The sequence below is a fragment of the Manis javanica genome, chromosome 8 (genome assembly GCF_040802235.1).
Source record: "Manis javanica isolate MJ-LG chromosome 8, MJ_LKY, whole genome shotgun sequence".
Classification (NCBI taxonomy): domain Eukaryota; kingdom Metazoa; phylum Chordata; class Mammalia; order Pholidota; family Manidae; genus Manis; species Manis javanica.
The window spans coordinates 93319869-93347832 of record NC_133163.1 but is presented as its reverse complement, the minus strand read 5'-3'; the positions used below and the strand labels follow the sequence as shown (position 1 = coordinate 93347832).

Here is a 27964-nt window from a genome sequence, read left to right as displayed (position 1 = left end):
ACCCATTGTTTTTCTGGTAGAAAAAACTTTGGAAGGGTAGTCATTTAACGACTAGCAGGTCAGCACTTTATTGAGACCATCACCTTCTTTAACAATGAAATAACACACTTTATTGCAAGCAGGGAATAAGGCAGCTTCCCCAGGATCCCTGAGAGGTGATTCAGGAATGCAAATTCATGCAATCATCTTTTGTTATCTAGCTCATTAAAATATATCAAACTCTTAAGTGTTTATTTTGCCAGTAGAGCCTAGCCAACAAACTTTGCTAACAGTGTCACTTTCTAAATATAGACAGCAACTCCCTTTCGATTCAGAAACATTGTAGCCCCATTTTCAAAGCAGACATCAGAGCCTGCCTGTGACAGTAAGAAAAGAAGAGAGGAGAATACAAATGAGCCTGAAAACTCATAATTCAAGTTCATTCTGAGTGAGCTCCTTGATTCTATTCATGCAGTGATCAACAGCATTAATGAGTAAAGGGATCCAACTATCTTCTGGCTGTGGGGTCACATGACTTGCTCTGCAAATGGAAGGGGAAAAATGGGAAGTTCAGTTCATTATACTGTCAAGGGGAAACCTATCCTCCACAGGGAGCACAGAGGAAACTACAGTAAGAAAAGGCAAGTTTCTTTGCAGAAACTCAGCTGCTCCGCAACTAAGGTGAAAGAAAACACCACACCCACCCACTTCCACTCCTTTAAGCAGGGGTTTGGGAGTTGAGAATGGCTGGATAGGTTTACTCTCAAAAAGCTATTTAGGGAGAAGTCCTCATACTCACTTTGTAATTTCAAGTGCCTTCTTTAAAACAGATACAAGTTTTGCAGACTAGAAAAGAAACAGAGAAGTCACCCATCCTGAGCTCTATTATAAAAAGGAAAGGAGAGCCAAAATATTTTAAAACACTCAAGTAATAAAAAATAATAAAAAAAGAACCTCAAAGGATATATGCAGTAACAAAAATGCTGATTAGATTACAGTGGTGGGATTATGGATTTTTTCCATGCAGGAAAAGCTTATTAATATTGTTGCCATATCATTTTATAAGTTTTCTATTTAAAATACCTAAGATTTTAATTTAAAATATTTTTAAATTAAAAAAAAAAAACAGAAGAAGTTAGAATGTAAACTAATTTGTCCCAAGCTCAGAATACAGAGCAGAAACAAGCAATGTTTCCTTTTTTTAAAAATCTAAGTACAGAATTTTAAGAATACCAATAACAAGATAACATGAGGATGTATGTGTGCCACCAATATACAGTACACATTTAAAATTTTTTATTTGCGGTAATTTATAAGGCCTATTGTGAAGATGTTTATTTCTTAGGAAGTCAACTTTTAAAACACAAATGCAAAAAATAAAAAGTTACTGTCCTAAAGGATCCTATTCTATTTCAAGGTGTTGCACACTGTGAAGGTACATTTGATTAATCTAATTTGGACTATCCACTTTATTAAATATTTTTAGGATTGATATATCTGATTGTAAAATATATAGCCATTTGTCAGTTTTACTTCTTTCCAATCACATCAGAGATAACTTGAGTTTCTAAAAATAAGATAATGAACACTGTCTAGCACAAGACCCATGACTCGAAAGAATTCAATAAAATTAGATTTTTATAAAGAACTTGACCCTTCATGGTTAATTCACACAATGTGCTTATATTAGAACACAATGTGTTCATATCCTAGAGTATATTTCTGGAACACTTATTTCTGCCTGTACTGGAAACATGACTTCAGGTTGGGAGGACCCTAAAGCACTGTGGCAATTAAGACTTTCTTTTTTCAAAGCAATATTTTCTAAGGTTGTTGGATTTTTCTAAATGATTACCCAAGTGGTTATGGAAGGAAATACTACCAGAATTAATGGCTTTATAATTCAACTTTGGCAAGTATTTTATCAAGCACAAACACATGTAAGAACTGTGACACTACTGTTATTCTACTTGCATCCAGGCATAATAGATATATTTGGTATACCTTAAAAGAAATACTAGTGATTTAATGAAACCCTACCACTGAGGTCTGCAGCAATTCCCTCAAAGACAATACTTACATTGATTTGCACAGTCAGATGGCACATAGGTGGATATATGCTCAGAGCCAAATCATCCACGCTAAGGGCAGAAAACAAAAATAACCATTAACAAAAACAAGGAGCAAAGCTCAACTAGGTGGCTTCCAATATACGACTAAAGATGTGACTAGTGAGAAAATGACTGTCCCAGAAAAATGCCTATCAGTTGCTTAAATTGGGCAACCAAAATCAATTCAACTGGTATTTACTAAACACATATATACTGTTTCACTAGAAGGCTGGGAGAAAAAAACACCCTTGGCCTGTAGGATGAGACATGATTAGTTCAGTTAAAAATGTAAGGATCTGAAACAATCAATTGAATAACTGATACAGGCATGGTTCATCCATGAAATGACCCTAAAGTGGGTACCACTCAGCCAAATGATGAAATTTAGTACTAGCAATGAGGGAAAAACCAACATTACATGCCTCCCTAGTATAATGCAATGAGAAGGACAAAACACTCAATTATGTCATGTTCTTGCCAAAAAGTGTTTAACCTGAACATAACCTATAATCATGAGAAAATGATCACATGAATCCAGATTGCTGGATATTCTACAACTGACAACTGACCTAGATTCTTCAAAAATGTCAATGTTAAAAAATACTAAAAAGGACGAGGACTGTTCTAGTTGCGAGAGACTACAGAGATGACAACCAAATGCAATGTAACACCCTGATGGACCCTGAATTTAGGGTGATAAAAAGGTATGAAAGACATATTAGAGACACGTGAGTAAATTTAAGTGTGAAGTAATATTGTTCTATCCAATGTTAAATTTCCTGAATGTAATGCTAAGAATAAGAATGTCTGTTCTAAGGATACATACTGAAGTATTTAGGGGTGAAATGTCATTGATGTTTGCAACTTACTCTCACATCGTTTAGGGGAAAAAATGGCTCATTTATCTTACAGAGAAGTAAGCAATGTTGTCGGTCCCTCCTTACTTCTGACCTGCAGATGTGGGGGAATGCAATGGAATGCTGAAAATCTAAAAGGACCAGCCAGGGGACTCAAGGCTTTGCAGCACAAGAGTAATGCCGAGAAGGCACTTCTCACATTTATTGAGCAAGTAAATATTAACATCTATAGAATACATGCAGGGATTCAAGCAGGAATTCCACACTCTCAGTTCTTGAATCTGTGTTTAGCTCTCATGCAGTCTCCAGCCCACTGAGACGTGATGCTGGCGAGAAGTATTTACGTATTGCAGAAAAACACAAGGGAAGTCGTAAGACCTATTGTATGCCTGGCGTTCCGGACACACTGGGGTGCGTTCGCCTTCTGGTCATTTTTCCCCTTTTCAGAAGAGTCATGTCATCAAGGATCTGGAGACTGTGAGTAAGCTTCACAGAACAAGGATTGTGATGTGCTTTCTTTACTATATATTAATCCCACACAATGTAGAAAAAAATGTGAACAGCAGGTGAATCTAGATGTAGGATGTATGGGTGTGCACTGCAATACTTCAACTTCCTTGTAGGTTTGAACATTTTCAAAATAAAACACCAAGGAAGAACATTGAAAGCAGAAGCTGAGATCAAAATCCTGGTGCTCAGATATTTCAAGTAGGAATCATGCTTACCTAGGGCTGATCTCATCAGAAATATCCACAATGTCGTCTAGCTGGGCCACCTGCTCCTTCTTCCCATTCTCTGCCACTGAGATCCGGATTTTCTTCAGGCAGGCTCTGGATGCTCTCACCAGTGCAAGGCATGGGATTATGAGCTCTTGATCTTCCTCTGACCAATACGAGTCCCGATTGTTTGGACACCCCAACACCTCATCCTCTTCCTCACCACGGTTGTCAGAGCTGTCCTCCTCAGTGTCATTTAAGAGGTTGCAGTAAGGGTCACATTCTTCCATAGCCTAGGATGAACCATGATATGTATGAATGCCAAAAAACATGTCTGAGTTGTCCCAAAACCTCACTAATGGCTACAGAGTTGATACCCTGTTCTCTCTCTCCCAGTCCAGCAATGGAACAGAGGGGAGTGGTATTAAATCACACACTGGTACAGGATAGGAAATGGGAGATGAAGGACAAGAGTGAGGATGGGACCTGTGTGGTCAATGCTCAGGATATCTCCTCTTTATAATCATTTCTCATCCATTAGTCACAGAGTTGCCTTCCAATGACAGAGGTCCCCTCACCCGCTCCATTTCCTCATGTGCATCCTTCACAAAATCCACACTCTTTGTCAGCATTGAAAGGGCTGCAGCTTTGTTATCTGGGAGTGAAAAATGGGAAGCACTACAATTAGAGGAGATAACGAACAATTCTGCAAACAGCAGCCAACAGCACTCCCCTTTGAGGACAGTGAGAGGGACAGCCAAGCATGTGGTTTAATGTAAAATTCTTCTCACATACATTCTCTGCGTAGCCAAAGGGACCTAATAAGCCTTTTACCATTCACCACAAGAACTATTAAAATGGTCACATGATGTTTCTCATACAGTCCTCTTGGACTACTACTGTTTTTGGCCCAGCTGGCTCTACATCGTAACTGCTTCAGTGTTCCTGTGTTACTGCTCCTGGGGCAGGACCAGAAGAACAAACCAAACTTGTTCAACAAGAGACAGGGCCAAGCAAGAGGGCAGTGTAAGTTTAGAAGTGAGAACTAAAAAGACTGACAGAAAGTATTAGTACTTATCTTTTGATGTTGGTTATAAATTGTATATATTCCACATACATGCTACAAAACTGGAAGTTAGGTATGTGAGGTCTGTCTGCTTTGGCCAGCATGGTCAGTGGCCCACTTCCCACTCTCACCCACCTCTTGGTATCCGAGGCACCTGCTGGCACGCAACCCAGACACTGTTGCAGGAAATAAGGTCGCTGTTCTCGGGGCTGGGAAAAGGAATGAATAAGGATGTATCAATAACTAGGTTCCTCTTTTCTGAAAAGCCCCCTCTTGCTGGTCATTATTCTCAGCTGTCATTAGCTCTGCTGTTGAAATGAGTTTTTTCCCTTCCTGAAGCAAGGAACCCCATTAACTGAAACCCAACTGTGGCATCACTACCTCTGAGCTGGAGTGATGAAAAGCACTTCTACGAGCTGAGCCATGCCATCAACGATGTCCAGAGTGGCACTCCGCACCAGCTTTCTCAGGGTGATTCCTAGAGTCGAACCCAAAGACTAAGCAGCCTGGTCTTCTCTCCAGAAGACACCATCTGCTTTCCAGAGAGTCTAAGTCCTACAGAACTTGAGGTAATGGGTTCCTTGTGCTTTACCTGAAGTGCCAAGACAAAACTTGGGTCTTATTTATATCCCCGTATCATTTCCTTGTTCCTCCTGAGTGCTATTCTCCAAAAGAGATCAGTAACACAATCTTTGCATGACAGCATGTGTTTATTCATTAAGGACAGAGGTCCCTTGACAACTGTGGATGAGACACTTGAAATTTAAACCATTTGTGAGTAACCCTGAAGATCAATGAGACATGCACTCATTTATAACTTTGGCATGAGTAAAATCAAGGCATTAAACATGGCGGGGCTATAGGCCACTTAACCTGTAAAGGAGCTCAGAAACAGAGGGTGCTGTAATATGGGTAGAGTAGACTAGGGATGACCTGGGGATGAGTATGGGGCTGAGATGCAGCCAGCATCTGTGGCAATTATAATAGATTAGAGAGGGAAGCACTGACAATTCAAAAACCTTAAGAGTCAAGCAAGGCAGGAGAGAGGGGAACACAGCATCTGTACCTTGGCATAAAGCTTATTTATGGAGATCACTGATGTTAGAAAGTTATCCTTGACTAAACTATATGGGAGAAAGTTACATCACATGCTCAAATTGAGGAAAAGGTAAGAAGTCTCAGGACATGAGCTATCATATTAGCAAAGATCTACTCTGTAAACAGAATATTTATGAGTACATGGTGGCTTACCCTGGTCCTTGGGGAGTGAATAGTATGCTGCAATAATTGCCTTGATGGCAGCATGGACCTGTTCACAGAACATCTGGGTTTCCTATGAGGTGATAGACCAATTTCAGAAAGAAAAAAAGAAATGGATTATATTAATATGGTCAACCCAACTACTGTGGCAGAGAATAGATATCTTTACAGAACATTTTCTGAAGTCTATTATGAGTTAGGCTATTCTTGGCACATACCAGAGGAGTTAGCTGCACAACAGAGACTGAGCTGACCACTCAATAAAACATTAAGGAAGAGCAGGAAAAACTTATTCCTGATATTCTACACACCAAATCAGGCCCACTGCCAGTGTTTGTAAATAAAGTGTTACTGGGACATAGCCACACTCTTTCATTTACACATTATCATAGTTATGTTCACACTACAAGGGCAGATGTAAGTAGCCGGCCTGCAAAGCCTAAACATTATTTACTATCTGGCCCTTTACAAAAAAGCTTGCCAACCTGATCTTAGACCATTAACCAGGTGTCTGATCTCTCTGTCTCTGTCTCTATAGCAGAACCACAATGTACTTAACGGTAATTAGCATGGAGTCTATAATTCTCAGTATTGACTGTTTTCCTTCTGACCAGTTACTGGCTTTTCCTTATCTTCCTTGTCCTCACTTCCTGCTAAATTCTAAGCCAGTGCTAAGCAAAATGTAGCTCACAGTCCAGTGCTAGTTCATAAACTGTTACCAGTCTGGGACAAGTAATTACAGTGATTGGGAGCAAGTGTTTAGAAACTTTTATGGCAATTTGACATTACTTCAACAGCCAAACAAATAATTTTATAAAAATTCCATATTCCATATGGACTGGAACAACAACAAAAAAAAGCCATTCTTTAGTAGGACAAATGTGCTGAGATCCTAGGAAAGCAATGTGATTCAAATATATATAATACAAATGAAATCAAATTCTAACTTTCTATCTCTGAGTGGAACCACTGTCCTGAACATGTATAGAACAACAGTTCTTTGCTACTTCCTCAGGGTATCTTATTAGCTATGAATTTTAGCAGAAAGTCCCAAGTGTATTTGAAAGGAAGGAGTCAACAAATAAGGAAAAATAAGGTATTTTTACTACTCCCTTTGAAGTAAATACTGACTTTCTTCCACAAGGCTTTTTAAGTGCTCTCATACAATTTATCTCATTTCTTCATCATAGATCTCTGAGGTGTGGAGGGAGAGGGAGTATCGTTGTAGGTGCAGCAAAAACGAGTATATTTTCATTTCAAAATATCTGGATAGATAAACTGAAAAAGAGAATGACACTATCGACTATGGAAGTCAAATAAGGCAATGAATGTCATTTTTAAATAAATCTACTCCTAAATTAAGTGTATCTAGCTCTGGAAAAACCAGGCATAAAGCATACTCTATCACAGGCAACATATTTACTTTCATTACTTTTATAATAAAAGGTTATTAAAGAATGCATTAAATCTTTATTTTAACAATTCTATTTCTGGGTATTTTTTTAGTGATATACACACACAAAGACTGTATTAGGCAACTTAGCAAGGCATTGTTTATAATAGTTACAAATTGAAAACAGCTTAAATGTCCATATAGAGTACTGGTAAACTAAATTATGGTTATACTCACTCAACTGAAGACCATGCGGCCATTAATAAAAACTGAGCAACTTTATATATGCTTCTAAGCAACAATTTGCAAGCTATGTTGTTAATTTTCTTAAAAAGGATGATCCAGAAAAGTACTTAGCGTATCCTATCATTTGTGTAAGAAGAAGCAGGCACATACACACTTATTTGTATATGCATAGAATATATGGAGTAATAGAAAAGGACGTGGGGAGGGGAAATACAAACTTTTTAGCATTCAACTTTGATATTTCTGTATTTTACATTTATATACGTTACTAATTAAATCTAAAAATAATTCAATATAAAAAGGATATCATGTAGAACAGAAAAGGTGTAACTTAGATAGATAGACCCTAACTTAAATCCTAGCTCCATTGCTTACCTTAACTGGAGCCTTTGGGCCTACTTACTCCTCTGTCAGATAGGGATCATGAGAATACCTAGCAAACAGCAAGCTCTTTAAACAAAATTCAGAAAGGAAAAAACCAGGATGAACTTCGGACTGAACCAGTATTTATAAGACCTGCCTGCCCTACGCCAAGTACTGCACTTGGCAACTTGCTTTTAACAACAATCGTGAGGTGAGAACTGCAATCTTATTTGACAGATAAATCCCCTGGCTTGAGTGTAAAAGGTGGAAAGAAAACGAGAAGGTTCCTAAGGAAAACGAGGCAGCAGGATTCCCTGCTGTAAAGCCCACCTGTGGAGATGGCAATGGAAGTCGAGAGAAGGCTTCGGTCAGAGCCGTGGCTTCCCCCGACACTGTCACAGCTGCCTCATCTGGGGGAGACAGAGGAGGCAGGAGCCGGGGCGTTAGTGGCAAAGAGATAAGGCTGTAGCTGCGGCAAGGAATTTGAAGATAATGCGTTCCCTCTCCACCCTGACCGGCTGAGACATTTCAAAAGCACTTCTAAAAATCAGTGCTTTATATTTCAACCTCTGAGGTGCCGAGGATGGGTAAGGTGGACATCACCAAGGTGAGGAAGCGGCGGCGGGAAAGCGGGAGGGCAAGGGGTCCCGACGCGGGGAAGGAGAGATGGAAGTCCCAGCAGGACAGGCACTCACTCAGTCTTCTCCAAAAAGCCTCTCGATTAAATTCCTTGGTGGTCTCCCGGGCTTCGCCGACTAGCAGGCGTGGAGTGTGGGCCCGGCGGGGACACCAGGAGGAGCGGAGGTCAGCGGAGCCACCTCCAGCCTCCCCTCCTCCTCCGCCGCCGCCCAGCCTTGTCCCTCCCCAGCCCGCCCCTGGCGTCGCGCGCCCCGGCTGTCAGCTCACCCCGCACTCCGGGCAGGAGCAGCCTCAGTTCTACCGCTAAATGCCGGAGCTGCTCCACAGGTGCTGCAAGGGTGCCGACTGCGGCTGCAGACGCCGCTGCGCTCGCCATCTCGGGAGACTGCCTGGAGGCCTCAGGTGAGCACGGAGGACGCAGTGACACCGCGGCGGCGGCCGCCGCACTTCCGGGCGTCCCAGTCCGGCTCGTTTCCGGCAACAGCCCGCCTCGCCCCGCCCCCTGTCCCGACCAGATACACGGACACCAGTCACGCTTTACTCATCATTTATTTGATTAGTTGAAAACACCCCCGACTAAGGAAGCACAGCGCCCATAAAACACGCCGGGTAAGAGGACTGGGAGCTATTATCTCAATAGGGCAGGAAGGGCCCAAGTTCGCACTGGTTCCCTGTCCCTAAAGTGGCACCCTTAACGGTTGCCGAGTCCCAGATACTGTGGTAGGTACTTTCCAAGAGGTATTCCTAAAAAACACACGACCAGAGAGATACTCCCATACACACACCCGGCGCCTACCCTGTGGATATCATAGGTTAGCGGTTTCTCTTCACAAAAGTCAATCAACCCTTTGCTTTCTTGGGGGAAAGAAGGAATTACAGCATTATTTAGAGACTTTTCTGTAGTCCATTCTGCAGAAATCAGTAGTGAGAATCCCCCAACTCCCGGTGCCCAAACAGCAGCAGCTCCCTGAAGCTTATCCACCAATATTGGCCCTCCGCCTCCTGCTGGGGCAGAGGCCTGGGCTACAGAGGTGATGGCGAGACATGGCCTTCAGGGACTCAAGCGGCTTTTTAACTGCGCTACGAAGGTTCCAAGCTCACTGGAGTTCAGTGTCCACACACAACGAATGATAACGGGTGTTAGCAGCGTCAACCAGGTCCTTAAAGGGGAGAATAAAAAAGCTACAGTGCCATATGTCATATGAAGGAAGTAGCAGGAATACATCTGCCAGATGTAGAGTAGCAACATAAGTAGGTGAACAGGTATAATTTTCAAGCATTTTCCTTGATGGAGATGAGAACTGAAACTGTGACCAAAACTCCGCTGCAGCAAGCTCCAACACAGGTAAGCCATCAAGGGGATGTTAAAAAACACCAGCTGGGAAAAGGAGCAGAGCAGAACCGTTAGCTTACTGGAAAAACCTTGGAAGGGTAGGGTCTCATTAACACATTCCTGCCAGCTCCTGAGAATATGTGGCTTTTTACTCTGGGGACTGATACTTTATGCTTCAGTCACACATGCTTATAACGCAACAGCTGACTTGTAGTTAATTGTGTATTTGCCATATCCTTTTGTTTATCTTAAAGGCAGGTATTTCATTTAGGTTGAAGCCTTCAATAATGTTTAAGGTAGAAATGAACTGGATGTATGTATATACATTTATACACACACAAACACATACTTTTTTTTGGTAGAATGAGGGGGGACTTGGGTATTAATCTCTATTTTTGTTTGAAGTAGCATGATGAGTACTGGAATACAAACTAGACAATTTAAGTTATGATCCAAATTTAGCTGCTGTATGATTCATTCATTCATTCACCAAATAACTACTGAGCACCTATTATGTGGCAGGCACTGTGCTAGGCTCTAGGCTAGGAAACACTGGTGAACAAGTCAGAAAAGATGCATCATAGAGCTTACATTCTAACAAGAAGAGAAAGAAGAAAATACACAAAAAAGTCATTACAAATTGCGATAAATTCAATGAAGCAAAGAGCTGTGTCACTAGAGAGTAACTGGGAGATGAATTCTCTGAGGCCTGAGGGACAGGAATGAGTCAGTGAAGGAACTGCATTCCAAGCAGAAGAAACAAATGAAAAGCCCAGAGATGGGACAGGTCAATGGGCCTGGAACATGATAAGCCAGGTGGAAACTGGGACAGTCAGCAGGACCCAGATTACGTCACTGCTCTGCTTAAAGGATTTTAAGCTGAGAAGTGAGTGAACTGATAAAGGTTTTAAAAGGACCACAGTGGATGCTCTATGACACACTGACAGTGGGAAGACAAGAGTAGCACTAGGAAGACCAGTCTGGGGGTTACTGCAGTAGCTCAGCCAAGAAATAACCTAGATTAGGGTGGTGGTAACAGAGATGGGGAGAACTGGTGGATTAAAGATATTACTGGAGATCAAACAAGGCACTACTTGCTGATGCATTAAATGTAGGGTATGAGGGAAGGAGAAGAATTAAAGGTATATCCTAGAGGAATACGATGTATGGAACCATTTATTAAAATTGGAAAAAACTAGAGGGAGAAACAGGTTTGGGATAGAAATAAAGGTCCTATTAGCAACTTAATAATGAGATGCCTGTTAAATATCTAAAGGAAGTTGTGAAATGGCAGTTTGATATATAGGCACATGAAGACGTCTAGTCAGTTACAGATTTGTGAGTAACAGGCTTGGATGATACATAAAATTCATTATTAGTGTACTATTTATTAAAATATTAATATAAACCTACCTTTTGGTAAGGCTCATGTTTTAATTGGTATAAGAGTGCTCCCGAGAGACAGCTTTCATCTACGTAACAGAAAACTAAACTGGACCCAGAACTTACATATAAAATACCGCTTATTCAGAGAATGTTCAAACCTCTGGTCAATGTTTGCTAGTCAGAGGTCTTACCCCTATCTGTCTGTCTCTGATCCTGCTCAACACGTTTTACTGCCGTTACAAAGTTGTGAACTCATTTTGAACAATGTTTTTGGATCTCTTCCAAAACTTCAGATCAAACCTCAGATTTTGGTCCATTAGTGCCATTAGGTGAGTAAAAAAAAAGAAATTACTAGGTAAATACTTTTCAAACCTATTTATAGAGATCTGCTACAGGTCAGGGTTTTTGTTTCTGTGTTTCTTTTAATGGAATCTTAACCCACATGTAAATCTAATGTATCTGTGTTTTCCCAAAACAATAAATCCCAGAACCAGATTGAATACATTCATAAACTTTAGAAGATTCTGCTGCTAAGATTTCACTAGAAGGCCCAGGTCTGGTTCTTGCCCAGTGCAGCTTCCATTGGTTAAATGACCCACTTTTCCTGTGTGCTTATTTTTCCTTTCATCCCTCTGAAATGTCTTCCTTCTTCATTATCATAATCAATTTGGCTTTCTCAGAAGTCTGTCATTTTTTCTACCGGAAGTCCCCTATTTCATTTTTTTATCGATAAAAAACTGAAACAAAAAAACCAAAAACCTCTTTCACCTCTTAACAAAAGAGTGGTGGAAGAGTTAGGAAGCACTCTAAAAGCAAACATAACACCAGATATTAAATACTGCCCTGCCACTAAGTTAGGAAACATGATCTACAGTGTTTAATTTGGGACTTTGGATTTAATTCATAACTGTTATGTAGGAAGTCTAACAAGGCCAAGATGTTCTTAAATTCCACTTCTGTCTTCTTACCTGAAGAATTCCAACTACAAATGTTAGGCTGCCTTGTAGGAAATGTCCATCAACAACGATCCCAAAGGAAAAGCAGCATCCTAATTTGCCTTCAGTGATTTCACCAACAAACCATGGTCCTGAAAGAGACAATGGACAGGAAAGGAGAAGATGAAATAACTATGACTCTAATTACATATATCATACGGTGCACTTACAGGAATAATGAAGAAATACAAGGCTAGCCATCTATAAGCATTTTATTTGCATAGCTTTTCTTTTTTGCTGATCTCTGTGTTGCACTTGATGTCCTAGCTAACCAACCATTTATTCCTTTATTTCATATTTCTCTGATTATACAACTGTTGGAGTATATGCTGTACCTGGAATAAATGCCAGAACCAGATTGGAATACATTCACAAACTTTAGAAGATTCTGTTGCAATAACAATGTCAATGCATTAATAGCCCCTTAAAGAAGCAAAGAGGTATTCCACAGATGTTAATTTTCCACATAGCTGAGATTTACTCTTTTAAGCAATAAAACTTCAACCACTTTACTCTTCCTAAAATGTACTTCCTCTTTCTTATTAATGAATGTATTATGACCTTTCCTTGCTAACACAGTCATTATTTTGTACATCAACTAAATACTATAGGTTAACATGTACAAAGTCTAACTTGCTTCTTTAATTTTTCATCTAGAATGCCAGAATGATTATTCTCTCCTTCCTATTTATTACTGCCCTCCTTCCTATTTATTACTGCCCCTTCTCAGTGTATAGGTTTCTGGAATTATAATACTGTCAGGAGTGATTAAGGAATAGTCAGACTTTCTCAAAATGCAAATACTATCATTTACTGATAAGAGTTCCCATTAAAAAAGTCATAGGTGATTTTCTCAGAGATATATAAACTCCATTAGATACATATGAGTCTGAAAAAATATTTTCCCTGAAAATTTCAACTTTTAAAAATGGGACAACCTCTGCCCTTTTAATGTTTTTTTTTTTACAGCCAGAAACCAAATCACTTGCTTTGTCTCCTAGTGTTAAGAAAAGTGTCTAAAGCAGCTTTGACCTATCTTATAACAAGGAAACTGACCTCCAAAAGCCAATCTACCATAGCTTGTTATATAGAATTGTAAAGCGTCATATTTTTTTTACTTAACTACTTCTGTTCTCTGGTGGGAGTTACTAATGAGCAAAGAAAAGTCCAGCAGTGGAATAAAAGTATAAAACAAAGACTAAGCAACAGGTGAATCTACTCCTAACTGACTTTTAGTCACTATGGAACATTAGTGAATAGCTATTAAGAGAGACTTGCAGTGCTTTCTGCTTCCATAATTGGCTAAGTGAGTCTATATTGAGTATAATAATTAATACAACAGAAAAGCTCTGAACTCACTGCGCAAGTCAGTTTTTCTCTTGTCTGAGCTGAGCTTTTAGGAGCCACACATTAGTAAATATTAACTGAACCACATTAGGCATTGTGTGTAGCGCTGGGCATTTAAGGTGCACAAGACAGACAAGACATCAATGGATATTAATGAAGAGAGAGATAATAAACACAGAAGATAATCATAAATTTTGATAAAGTAATGAAGGAAATAAAAGGTATGATGAAATAGAGGATAAAACTTTAAGATAGTCAAAGAAGGCTGCTCTGAAGAGATGGCATGTAAGTTGAACTTCTATCTTCTACTAGGTTTCTATACAAATACTAATTCTGATTTCAGCTTCTTGAGTTGGTGTCAATTAAATGATCTTTAAGTATGTTAGGAAATAACTTTCGTTTCCCAAGACCATATCCCAGGAAATGACTCAGGAAAATAGCCATGTACTGTTCATTAAGCAATCAAGAGCTTTAATGACTCTTTCAGAATTCTCAATATATTATTTGGGAGAATGTGCTGAAGTCTCAGGTTTCCTAATTAACTTACCCAGCACTGTATATAGGGTCAGCAGCAACACAGAATAGTAGAAGATGTTTATTTTGCTCAAGACATGAAGGGAAAATGAGGTCAAATGTATAAATCTTGGAGGTCCTAAACAGAATAAATTTGAAAAATCAGTGAACACATGCAAAGTCTAATTTCTTTTAACATTTTCTAGAAGACTTCCATGGGAATTTATATATTCAGCAAATCTTCTGTTATATGGTAACTATACAGATGATGCCACTTTAAATTCAGAAGTTGGCAGGAATCCTGGTAAGGCAGTTCACTTAGAATTGCAGAGGGTAGAAAGTTCAAAGCAATGGTGTGGTTGAGACACAGGCACACACATATTTTTTCAATGACTGAAACCTGCCAGAGGACTATTACTTTATCCTCATGTAGGTTTGAAATACAGTGTCATACTCAAAGGATGATCAAGTCTCTGTCTTTTATGGGATATAGTATCCAAATGTACAAACTTCTAAGACATAACAAATGTATATCAAAGAAATATCAAAATTTTTCCAGTCCAATCTTAAGTATGAGTTTCTGTCCAAATATTCCTTCCCCATATGTGATACAGCCCTTAACTCACAGCTATCCCCTTACTCCAACTGAGAGGGATCCCTAAGGCTCTCCAAATTAACATCTCTTAAAATACAGTGCCAAAAAACCCAAGCATACAGGCTTCACACAGAGAAGCTTCATTCTGTGGCCACAGACTAAGTATCACAAATCCTCAACCCCAGCTAGCCACTTCACTCATGCATGTGGCTGATCATAAACTAGGCAGCAAAAGACTATGATAGGAAGCTCATGCACACTGAGCAACACTAGAGGTGAAACTATTTAAAGGACTAGTCCCGATGAAACACAGCCTGATATAAGTTAAATAATATGTCTTTCCTAATAGGCAGCGTCTTTGTTTTCTACTTAAAACATTGTTGAGCCTGCTGACAGTTACTTTCATACAAAGTCTGATAATACGTGACCTTTCTCACTTTGTGTGTTACATACTTGCTACTCATTCTTCTCTTAGCTTCTTTCTTATTCTAGTGTGGTACTTCTCAAGGTATTACTCTACATATCCACCTTTAATAATTATTATTTATTACTAATAAATAATCCTTTAGCCTTAGAGTCAGCTATGCTTTAAACTTTAAGCAATGATTCTCAACGTGGCTGCACATTAGAATTATCTGGGGAGAACATTTAGCAAATACTCATGCTCGGGTGTCACTTTCCAGAGATTCTGATTTAATTGGCCCCAGGGGAGAAGGGGAGCTTAGACAGCAACCCAGGAGATTCTAAGAAGCAAGTTCTGAGGATTATTACTTTAGACATAACTGCTTCTCAGCCTTGACTGCACCCTGGAATCATCTGGGGAACTTTAAAGACTACTGATACTTAAGTCCTACCTCTAGAGGTTCTGACATAATTGGTCTAGGGTACTGTGTAGACACTGAGATTTTAAAAGTTCCCTAGGAGATTCTAAGACATAGTCAAAGTTGAGAAGTGTTGTTTAAACAAAAGAACTGACCTGGGATCAAATTCGGGTTCTGATCTCCCTGCTGCTTCCTGTTTGCTGTGAGAATTTGGACAATCTACATAATCTCTCCCAGACCTTAGTTTAGGACAATAGTATCTCCTTCCCAAATTATTATAAGGATTAAGTGAGGTAACATAGGTAAAAATATGTTGTAAACTTTAAATAACTACACAAAGATATTGGTATCCTCACAAAATGAGTCTGGGGCTTTCCCTCGAACATTTACTTATTTACACTTTGTGTAGGAAAATATATGTATGTAATAATGCTTCTTCACCTTTTTCCATAGAACTTTAAAATACATACAAATATATATACATAGGCAGTAAAACATTCAGTAAGATGTGTACACTACCTATTCAATTAACCATTTTACTGTTTAATCATTAGTACAGTTCTCCCCTACCCCGCAATCAGTCCCTCATCCCAGGGATTTCATTCAAGCCAGGAAGGGATAAGAAAAACTTAATTCAACAAGTATTTATTATCTATTCTGCACAAACTCAGTGCCAGGTGCTGTGGGAAACAGAAAAGGAGAAAACAAGAACTTCTATATTAAGGAACTTATGACCTGGTTGAGGAGAATATGTATATACACTTAAAGTGGTTATATGAAGCAAGGTGACTGGCTAATTAAGTAAAAAATTAATCATCAGGAAGGACTATAGGGATTCAGGGAAGCAAGAGCTCATTAAGATCTGGACTGGCAGAGTAAGACTGTATGGAAAAAGAGGGTTTGAGGTGAGGCCTAAAGGAAGCTAAGACCTATGCAAGTTTGAAAAATAATTTTTAAGTACAGATAATAGCCTGAACAAAAGCACAGAAGCAAAAATGAGCATGGCATATGCAGAGAACACTGAAAAATTATCTAGGCTGAAATACAGGTACCTGGTTGAAGGCACAGCTAGCTAAATAAGTTAATCAGATTGTGGAAGATCTTTAATATGTAGCAGAGATGTTTGGACATTTTAAGCTATATTGTGATTCCCCCCATTTTTGTCAAGCCTCATTTTACTGCCATGTAGCAGCAAAAAATTGATTTTTTTGTTTTAAAGACAGAGTATTGTGGAAAAGGTATGATAGTTTGAAGGACCTCACAGAGCTCAGACCAAAACAGTTTATATTGGTATTTATCACATGATAATAGTGAGGACATCATTAGATAGTTTAAAATAATGTCTTCTAAGAATAAAAGGAACCATACTAACCTTCATACTCTGGATATCCTTGATACCTAAAAATAATGAGAATGGTGAGCTGGATCAGTGCAATCATCACAAAAAGGACCCGGGCCTGAAGAGAAATGGATGTTAATGTGAAACACGGGTACAACGTCAGTTAAGGTTTTTAAAATGGCCTCATTAACAAAAATGGAAATGACATCATTAACAGAAATGACTATATAAGAAAAATATATGAACAGAGAGAATCAAACATCTGATCCACCAAAAAAGAAAATTATAAGTTACCTCAGCATTACTCTTTCAGAAGTTGGATACTCAGACCACTGTTGAAACTAAGTAATTTTATACAGTGACATAATGTGATAAAATTAAAATAGTCTACACTTATTATACTAGGAGAGGTATAATTAGTTTTCTTTCAAGTTGTGTAAGAGTAAAGAAAAACAGTACACAGTACACTGTAGGCTGAGTGAACAGAGACTGCATTTTCTTTTGCTTTCTCCATTAAGAAGTCATTCACTTGGAGATTAACTCACAGTAAAGAGACATGGAATCTAGGTTCTTATTTCTCAAAGTAGGGAGCCCCAGATCACCACTTGCATTACCTTGAGCCTGTTAGGAATGTAGAATCTCAGGCCTCATCTCAGCCTACTAAATCAGAATCTGTCTCTTACTAATATTCCCAGGTGGTTCATAAGTAGAGCAAAGTTTCCAAAGCCTGATCTAGGTGACTATTCAAAATCCCCAAAAGAAAAATAAATGAAACACAAAAAAACATAAAAATGAAATACAAATGCCCACCTGTCAAATTTTTTAAAATCTCAATCACACAAGTAATAAATTAAAATAATCAATTCACATTTTAAGTCTGTGAGGAAACACACTAAAGCTATCTATGGGTGGTGAAATTAAAAGACATAAAAATTTTCTTCTCAACACTGCAGTGTTTATCTTTTCTGTATTTTATGTAGATACCCAGGATAGGTGAGATCTGAGGGAAATAGAGTATAGATTGCCACAGCACTTCTGGAAGAAAACTTGACACTGCATATTAAAACAAAAACTAAAACAAAACATTTATTCATTCAAGAAATATTTATTTTAGGGCCTATTCTGTGTTAGGCATACTACACAATGATCCCTGCCCTTAAGAGGCTTATATTTGAATGAGGGAGAATAGATCAAAAACAATCAATATAATAAACAATTTGTATAATTGTATAATAAAGTATATAGAATAATGTGTCTATTCTTTGATCCAACAATTCATTTCTAGTAATTTATCCCTAAAAAACTAATATATACAAAAAATTTAATTGCAAGCAGTATTTATATAGTAAAGGGGAAAAGTGGAAATATCCATAGTAGAGAAATGGTCTATCTATGACAATATAATGCAGCCAATAAACATCATGTTATAAAATAATATATACTGATATAAGAAAATAGCAAAACATATTCCTCAGTGGAAAAAGAGACAGCAAAAGAGAATAAAAAGTATGTTATCATATTATGTTAAAAACTCATATACAATGTATATGAGAGAAAAACAGGGTGTCATAATGAGAAATACAATGGTTATTATATTTAGTGTGATAAAAAATGCTGTGTGGCTGATTTTATTTCTAAATTTTCCAAATTTTCTATGTTAAACATGTTTTATTTATATAGAAATACTATTTTCAAAAAGATCCTTAATACAATTTAGCACAGTCCCTATAATTCCCTCAGTTACACCCTGGTTTTATGGTATTGGTTAGAACAAGGTTAATACCCAAGATGGGTATTACTTGTCCATTTTATGTGCTTCTTTTAATACAAATCAACTTAAAAATATTTCGTTCTTCTACACAAAAAACTAAACTTTTAATTTTGTCAGGTTCATCTTTCTCATCACATGATTATATCATTTGACTTTGGACCTACCGAATCTAATAAAAAACACATATAGTATTTAACTGAATTTACTCACCACAGTGCAATGGTCAGTAAGGAGAATAAATGATGCCAGGGGATCAAATCTGAGATAAATATCCTCTTGAGCAAAGAATATGTGGTCAACAGTCTTACTTCTTCCAGCAGAATCCTGGTTATAAGCACAGCAGAGAAGTAACTCTCACGCACATTTAAATATGTATAACATTCCAAGACTAAGTTCCCAATAACTTTAGTCTCTCATTTCAGTAGCTACATTTTTTTCATTTGCTTTTGATTGTTCCTATAAGCACTTTAAATAGAACTTCTTTTATACCCTATAATTCTAGATTTGAACTAGACATACCAACATGTATTCACAATGTATTTTCCCTTAAAAAAAAATCTGTATTTCCCTCTTCCCACTGAAAAGGCCTAAAAATAGTAGCAAACTCGCTATCAATGAGTTAGTTACCTAGTGCCCAGATTGTGGTCTCAAAATTAAATTTCTCACTCTAAGGAATCAGTGTTCTTTTGAGGAAATAGTTAATTCCAATTCTTGAGTAAGAAATACACAAGAAGACCTTGGAATATCTTCATCCCCTAAAGCAAGAAAACTCACAAAGATACTGGGATTGTATAAAAGGGCTTAGTGGCAGCTTGGAGAGGCTCCCATTGCCAAAAATGCGGCAATTTGAGCATCAAAATGAATAAATGCAGTAGACTGAAATGCGTTTTTTAAAAACTTTTAAGTCGTAATGAAACTAAAAATAAAAGACTCATTTGGCTACCTTTGTCAGATACTAGAGAAGTAACTTGTTACCTGAAAATTTGCTTAGAAAAGGGGAGTGGGGGAAGAAATAAGAATTTATCCTGTCTTTCCTGTATGATCTCTATATCTGGGTACAAAATAGATGAGGGAAATCTCTTCTTTATAGGACTATTTTAATTAATACTCCTATAATAAGGAGTAGCAATTTGAATATCACCATTTTATTACTCTAATGAAACAATGGATCTAGGCCAAGATCATCAATAGCTGCTAGAAATCCTTCAGTAAAAAGCTGATTAGGTACTTCATAATGAATGGAGGGATATGCTAGCAGTGTGCTGGAGCTGGCTTGACAGGCCTACAAGGGCCAAATGTTAAATTTGCAGGAATTTTACAGGCCAACTGATGTGTTGACAGCCTACAACCAGCTATGGTAGGAATATTTATACTATGGAAATTGGTATAAATCATGGAAATGCTACAAATTAGGGTCCCCCCTTCAAACCTGGCCCAAGCTGGCTGTTAAATATTTACCAGCACATCACTGGATAAGGTTACCAACACCTGAATATGCTGATTGACCTTAACATTACTAAAAGAAAGACAACCAGATATTACAAGCTTCTGATAAATGCACAAAACACCAAATGGAGTATTCTTGCCAAAAAAACCAAACAGATTTAAATCTGATGCAATCTCTAAGTCTAATTGCAGTTACAGAAACTAGAGTGGGTGGAGAAACATGCTAAATGATAACACATGGATGTAAATGGCAGAAATACAGAATATAGAAAACTCTACAGGATAAAAGATGCAGTTTCCAAAGCAAGTAAATTGCAAGGGGAAAAAAAAGGGTGGCAGGGAGAAGGAAGAAGGAGACTGAAGAGACAAATCAGCTAAATGCAATATTTGGGTCTTATTTGGATTCTGATTTGAACCACCCAAATACAACATATACTGACACATATATATGTGTATGTGTACATATATATATATATATATATATATATATGACAAATTGGGAAAACTTAACACTAGCTGGATAGTTTGATACTAAGGAATTGCAGTTAATTTTTCAGGTGTGATATGGGATTACAGTTACTTTTTTAAAATTTTATCGTTTGATGAAACGACATCATGGTTCGGGAGAAGTGGAGGGGTATAGATGAAACAAGATTGTCCTGAGTTGATAATTATTGAAGTTGGCTGATGGATACATGGGATTCTTTTTAGTATTATCTCATTATCTCTTTCATATATTTTTCTAATATATAATGTTTAAAAATAATAAAATGTTTTTTATTTATATTATATTATTTTTATTATATTTATTTATATATTTATTATATATATTTATATTATAAAAACAATAAAAATGTTTAAAAATAGAAAAAACTTTTACTGGTATTTATCAAACTTTTATTGTTCAAAATATTCTTAAGTTATAAGTTCTTGTTTTCAGGCAGAGATTTGCTTTAATTTTGAAATACAGTTCTAGAGTCTACTCTTTAAACTGGCAAAGTAGGTACAATAATCTAAAGTTCAGGTTCTCAAAGTTTAGTGTGCGAGACTCACCTGAAAGGACTGTTGTAACAGATTGCTGGCTCCCATCTCCAGAGTTTCTGATTCACAGATGTGGGAAGGGAGCTGACAGTTTGCATTTCTTACAAGTTTCCAGGTGAGTCGGTGCTGCTAGTTCAGGAACCACACCAAGAACTATCTAAAGGCCTATGCTAATAGGCTGCCTAGATCCTACAGACATTCAATACTACAGTGAGTAGGCAAAATATAAGATAAATAAATTGATGTCTTCTCTCATAGATTTTTCTCTCAGACTTATCTACAGTGCACCATACTTAAAAAACACAGAACTTTGCCATTGATGAATAGAGACCAGGTTCCCTATTTAATATTCAGTAGACTAATTTTTTAAAGTTAGATACATTTAGGAAATGAGGGTAGGAGGAAGGCAGCTGCAAAAGAGCACAAGAAAACTTCTGAGGATGATGTATTTTACTGACTATAGCAATGGTTTCAAGGATGTACATCAAAACTCACCAAACTGTACTCTTTAAGTATGTAGGGTTTTCCGTAATTAAACTATACCTCAATAATGTTATAAGAAATGTCAAACGTGCAAAAATTCCATGTGATTTCACATTTTTACTAAGGATCCAGCTAAGCAGCCAGAAATGTTTCAAGGAATGTGAGCTATGTATTTTTCTTCACAAAACTACAGAAGTTGGGGTTCTGAAGCAATCAAAGGATTTGGAGTTCCCCATTCCTACAGTGAACAGGTCTCTTGCTGCTGCTCCTACTTCTTCCCCATGACTGTAATGACAGGGAATAATTTATTCTAGGTGCACTGGTATACCTTCAAGCTCTTCCAACTTCTAACATGAAAGACTTATTAAGAGTTTATCCTCAGACATCCCTCCTTCCACACCCTCCCTGAGAGTCTCTTCTACCTCCTAGGCAGAGCACTGCAAAGATGGCTAGCATTGCAAAGTGTCTTCTCTTGTTTCCTCATCTATGAACTGGGGATAAAACTACCCATTTAGGATTGTTAAATGGATTAAGTAAAAAATTCTAAGTGTCTGGCATCTCCTTAGAAGGAGCTCAGTGAATAGCTCCTTCCTGCTTAAAATCCTTCTCTGTGACTTACACACAAAAGATAATAAAAAAATTACAATGTTTTCTGAAGGATTATTTGGTAATCTTCAAGCTAAGACATAACAGTGGAAGATTTAAATGGTTAAAAACTGTCATCAAATCATAGAGTTGTAGAAATCAACAAGATTTTCTTTTCCCAGAAACTAATTTCTGAGCACAGTCTGTCCCCTTAAGAGTTTCATAATGTTGATCAAACTGCTCTATTTCGGTAATGATGATCACTTTTTACTCTGGCAGATAAATGAAATGCCCCCAAGCTGAATCAGAATAGGGACAGGCAGACTGTTATGGCTTATGCTACCAATACATACTCCCCAAACAAAAAAATCTTTTAATGCATTGAAAATTCTCTACCCTAGAGATTTTAAAATAGCAATAGAATTTTCCTATACTTGGAGACAGTGATCAAAGGCATGAACACATAAATACATATTTTTATGTATCCTTATTCTTTGGGTATATTGGGGAATTTGCTCTCATTATTCAAAGATTAGCCAAAGTCAAAAGAAAAGAAAAGACGGATTCCAATAGTTGCACACTCATGTTCTCCTCTGCCCGGTTTTTACTCTACTAGTGGAAATATTCCTGAATGCCCATTTTCAGATATTAAATGCAGTATATGCAAATTATTAATTAACTTAGTTTCATGTTTATCAATTGACTGAAAAAAACCCAAATTAGAGTTCAGTGTGGTTACAGCCTAGTCATTTATATAGCAAGTTGAAAATTACTAACTTACCTGGACGGTGACTTCTATGTTATGTGTCCTATTACCATAGTTTCTTGGATTCCACTTCAGTATGAAAATAGGACCAGACAAATGAACAGCTTGCCCTAAATGAACTCCATCAATCTTAACTGTGACAGAAGTAATGGAAGATAGGGAAAAGGCCAAGATTCTAAAATGAAAGCATACATAAATACATGATTTTAGGTATTTGTCATTGTTTTTATAAAGAATAACCCTTTTTATAGAGGAGAATAATCTGAAAAGATGTAAGTACAGGGAGAACCATCACATGGTGCAACAGTTCATATAACCATTATTCATATAACCCCTATTCATATGATCTGATTTCTTTATGAATGGTGGCTTTTGGAGTTATGTAATTCAGCAAACTTGAACTGGTGAGAAATTAGAAACTATTCTTTTAGTTTTTAGAAAGTAAAATCAATTTTCTTTTGACAAATCACGCTGGAATAAGTTCAAAGTTCTTTCTGAAGAAACTTCTGAAGTTCTGGTTTTTCTCATGGTAAAAGAATGTAGGTTAGACATCTTTTGCCAGTCTGTCAATTATATCATCTACTCATTTGGTTCCCAGCGTACCTGCCTAGAAGCAATGTCATAAACAGAGCTAAGGCTACCATGTCCTTTCAGAGAATATAACATCTGAATTTGAAATCCAGCTCCTATCAAAAAACCTGATTGAGAGATGTATTTTCCACTTTACTAGTGATCAAAAAATTAAAACACCTTGATACCACTTTTTCCAGAATTAATTAGTAAATCTTTTTAAAATACAATATCTAATGATAAGAATTCTGTGAAATTGGCATATTGCCTGGTAACATTGTAAATTAGTATGTTTTAAAAAGTAATTGGGCTATGAAAACCTATATGCTAACAAGCTGGAAAACCTAGAAGAAATGGACAACTTCCTAGAAAAATACAACCTTCCAAGACTGACCAAGAGAGAAACACAAAAGTTAAACAAACCAATTACAAGCAAAGAAATTGAAGCAGAAATCAAAAAACTACACAAGAACAAAACCCCCAGACGAGATGGATTTACCTTGGAATTTTATCAGACATACAGAGAAGACATAATACCCATTTTCCTTAAATTTTTCCAAAAAACAGAAGAGGAGGGAATACTCCCAAACTCATTCTATGAAGCCAACATCACCCTAATACCAAAACCAGGCAAAGACCCCACCAAAAAAGAAAATTACAGACCAATATCCCTGATGAACGTAGATGCAAAAATACTCAATAAAATATTAGCAAACCGAATTCAAAAATATATCAAAAGGATCATACACCACGACGAAGTGGGATTCACCCACAGATGCAAGGATGGTACAACATTCGAAAATCCATCAACATCATCCACCACATAAACAAAAAGAAGGACAAAAACCACATGATCATCTCTATAGATGCTGAAAGAGCATTTGACAAAATTCAACATCCATTCATGATAAAAACTCTCAGCAAAATGGGTAAACAGGGTAAGTACCTCAACATAATAAAGGCCATATATGATAAACCCACAGCTAACATCATACTGAACAACTAGAAGCTGAAAACTTTTCCTCTGAGATCGGGAACAAGACAGGGATGCCCACTCTCCCCACTGTTATTTAACATAGTACTAGAGGTCCTAGCCATGGAAATTAGACAAAACAAAGAAATACAAGGCATCCAGATTGGTAAAGAAGAAGTTAAACCTTCACTATTTGCAGATGACATGATATTGTACATAAAAAACCCTAAAGACTCCACTCCAAAACTACTAGAACTGATATCGGAATTCAGCAAAGTTGCAGGATACAAAATTAACACACAGAAATCTGTGGCTTTCCTATACACTAACAATGAATCAATAGAAAGAGAAATCAGGAAAACAATTCCATTCACAATTGCATCAAAAAGAATAAAACACTTAGGAATAAACCTAACCAAAGAAGTAAAAGACCTGTACCCTGAAAACTATAAGATACTCTTTAGAGAAATTAAAGAGGACACTAACAAATGGAAACTCATCCCATGCTCCTGGCTAGGAAGAATTAATATCGTCAAAATGGCCATCCTGCCCAAAGCAATATACAGATTTGATGCAATCCCTATCAAATTACCAGCAACATTCTTCAATGAACTGGAACAAATAATTCAAAAATTCATATGGAAACACCAAAGACCCCGAATAGCCAAAGCAATCCTGAAAAAGAAGAATAAAGTAGGGGGTATCTCACTCCCCAACTTCAAGCTCTACTACAAAGCCATAGTAATCAAGACAATTTGGTACTGGCACAAGAACAGAGCCACAGACCAGTGGAACAGATTAGGGACTCCAGACATTAACCCAAACATATATGGCCAATTAATATACGGTAAAGGAGCCATGGACATACAATGGGGAAATGATAGTGTCTTCAACAGATGGTGCTGGCAAAACTGGACACCTACATGTAAGAGAATGAAACTGGATCACTGTCTAACCCCATACACAGAAGTAAATTCGAAATGGATCAAAGACCTGAATGTAAGTCAGGAAACCATAAAACTCTTAGAAAAAAACATAGGCAAAAATCTCTTGGACATAAACATTAGCGACTTCTTCATGAATGTATCTCCCCGGGCAATGAAAACAAAAGCAAAAATGAACAAGTGGGACTATATCAAGCTGAAAAGCTTCTGTACAGCAAAGGACACCATCAATAGAACAAAAAGGTACCCTACAGTATGGGAGAATATTTGTAAACAACAGATCCGATAAAGGCTTGACATCCAAAATATATAAAGAGCTCACACACCTCAACAAACAAAAAGCAAATAATCCAATTAAAAAATGGGCAGAGTAGCTGAACAGACAGTTCTCTAACGAAGAAATTCAGATGGCCAACAGACACATGAAAAGATGCTCCACATCGCTAGTTATCAGAGAAATGCAAATTAAAACCACAATGAGATATCACCTCACACCAGTAAGGATGGCTACCATCCAAAAGACAAACAACGACAAATGTTGGCGAGGTTGTGGAGAAAGGGGAACCCTCCTACACTGCTGGTGGCAATGTAAATTAGTTCAACCATTGTGGAAAGCAGTATGGAGGTTCCTCAAAATGCTCAAAATAGAATTACCATTTGACCCAAGAATTCCACTTCTAGGAATTTACCCTAAGAATGCAGCAGCCCAGTTTGAAAAAGACAGATGCACCCCTATGTTTATCGCAGCAGTATTTACAATAGCCAAGAAATGGAAGCAACCTAAGTGTCCATCAGTAGATGAATGGATAAAGAAGATAAGGTACATATACACAATGGAATATTACTCAGCCATAAGAAGAAAACAAATCCTATCATTTGCAACAACATGGATGTAGCTAGAGGGTATTGTGCTCAGTGAAATAAGCCAGGTGGAGAAAGAGAAGTACCAAATGATTTCACTCATATGTGGAATGTAAGAACAAAGGAATACCTGAAGGAACAAAACAGCAGCAGAATCACAGAACCCAAGAAGGGCCTAACAGTTACCAAAGGGAAAGGGACTGGGGAGAATGGGAGGGTAGGGAGGGATAAGGGTGGGGAAGAAGAAAGGGGGTGTTATGATTAGCATGTATAATGTTGGGGGTGGGGGAAAGGGGAGGGCTGTGCAACACAGGGAAAGAAGTAGTGATTCTACAACATCTTGCTACGCTGATGGACAGTGACTGTAATGGGGTTTGTGGGGGGGACTTGGTGAAGAGGAGAGCCTAGTAAACATAATGTTCCTCATGTAATTATAGATTAATGATAAAAAAAAAAGTAATTGGGTACGTTATGTACTGCTGGTGGGAATGTAAAATGGTACTGCTGCTATGGAAAACAGTATGGCAATTCCTCAAAAGATTAAACTTAGAATTACCATATGATACAGCAATTCCACTTCTAGATATACACCCAAAAGAATTGAAAGCAGGGATGTGGATAATATTTATACACCCATGTTCAGAGCTGCATTATTCACAGTTGCCAAAAGGTACAAGAAAAATGTCAATCAGTGGATGAATAGATAAATGAAATGTGGTATACACATAAAATGAATATTATTCAGTCTTAAAAGGAAGGAAATTTTGACGCATTCTACAATATGGGTAAACCTGAGGACATTATGCTAAATGAAAGAAACCAATCACAAAAGGATAAACACTGTATGATCCCCTTTATGTGAGGTACCTAGAGCAGTCAGTCTTAGAGACAGTAGAATGGTAGCTGTCAGGGGCTGGAGGGAGGGGAGAAGGGTGGCTAATATTGGACGGGTACAGTGTTTCACTTTGGGAAGATCAAAGTTCTGGTGATGATTGCACAACAATATGAACATACTTAATGCTACTGAACAACAGCATACCTAAAAATGGTTAAAATGGTTAACTTTTATGTTATGTATATTTTACCACAGTTTTTTTTTTAAATAATGATTTTAGTTACAAAGAACAGTATTTGTACAATCTTTATCAACAGCCATATGGGAATTCAAACTCTTTCACCTAGAATCCCATTCTAGAACTCTACCTACAGGAATTATTCAAATGAATGAAGAAGCTCCTGCATCAGATGCTCATTGCAAAATTAAGAGAAAAACCTAAAAGTTCACCAATAAGATAGGCAAATGGTTAAATAAATTGTGCTATATTCTTTCTGTTGAGAAAAAAGGGTAGGAATTAGAAAAGATTGTTCCCTATGACTCCAAGTATGAAAAATATGCCTAAAAGAGAATGCCAGAGAAACAAAATTCAGAACTGTTAATACTAGTTCTATTTGGGGGTGAGGCCAAAATACACATACAATCCCATTACCCTATTTTCCAAAGGTTGTTATGTTGTATCACTCTTCAAAATAAAATTTAAGAGCATACATATTAAAAAGAATGCCCT

General features: G+C 37.5%; 2 protein-coding genes across 12 annotated transcripts in view; both read right to left on the bottom strand.

The window, feature by feature from the left end:
* Positions 1-39: 39 nt before the first annotated feature.
* CCNDBP1 (cyclin D1 binding protein 1) lies at positions 40-9102 on the bottom strand. Of its 3 annotated transcripts, none has more exons than XM_017648625.3 (11): positions 8898-9102; positions 8687-8746; positions 8322-8401; positions 5981-6062; positions 5111-5207; positions 4865-4938; positions 4242-4318; positions 3673-3956; positions 2060-2120; positions 779-825; positions 40-520 (listed from the first exon to the last, which is right to left on the bottom strand). In XM_017648625.3, the coding sequence occupies exons 1-11, from the start codon at positions 9004-9006 to the stop codon at positions 406-408; spliced, it is 1086 nt and encodes a 361-aa protein (XP_017504114.1). In that variant the 5' UTR covers positions 9007-9102; the 3' UTR covers positions 40-405. The 3 variants fall into 3 exon arrangements, with proteins under 3 accessions (XP_017504114.1, XP_073067808.1, XP_017504115.1); XM_017648626.3 differs by having other exon boundaries at positions 412-520; positions 779-861; XM_073211707.1 differs by lacking the exon at positions 8687-8746 and having other exon boundaries at positions 8898-9095.
* A 58-nt stretch (positions 9103-9160) lies between these two features.
* Positions 9161-27964, bottom strand: part of TMEM62 (transmembrane protein 62) — a 32807-nt gene continuing 14003 nt past the window's right edge. For 5 of the 9 annotated variants that reach the window (XM_017648619.3, XM_037018797.2, XM_037018798.2 and 2 more), the window contains 6 exons: positions 23067-23226; positions 18941-19054; positions 16993-17077; positions 14239-14343; positions 12318-12436; positions 9161-10008 (listed from right to left, as the gene is read on the bottom strand). In XM_017648619.3, coding sequence (XP_017504108.1) covers positions 9682-10008; positions 12318-12436; positions 14239-14343; positions 16993-17077; positions 18941-19054; positions 23067-23226 — 910 coding nt within the window. In that variant the 3' untranslated portion in view covers positions 9161-9681. The remainder of the gene's footprint in view (positions 10009-12317; positions 12437-14238; positions 14344-16992; positions 17078-18940; positions 19055-23066; positions 23227-27964) is intronic. The other 4 variants (XM_037018794.2, XM_037018801.2, XM_037018795.2 and 1 more) reach the window with 3 other exon arrangements.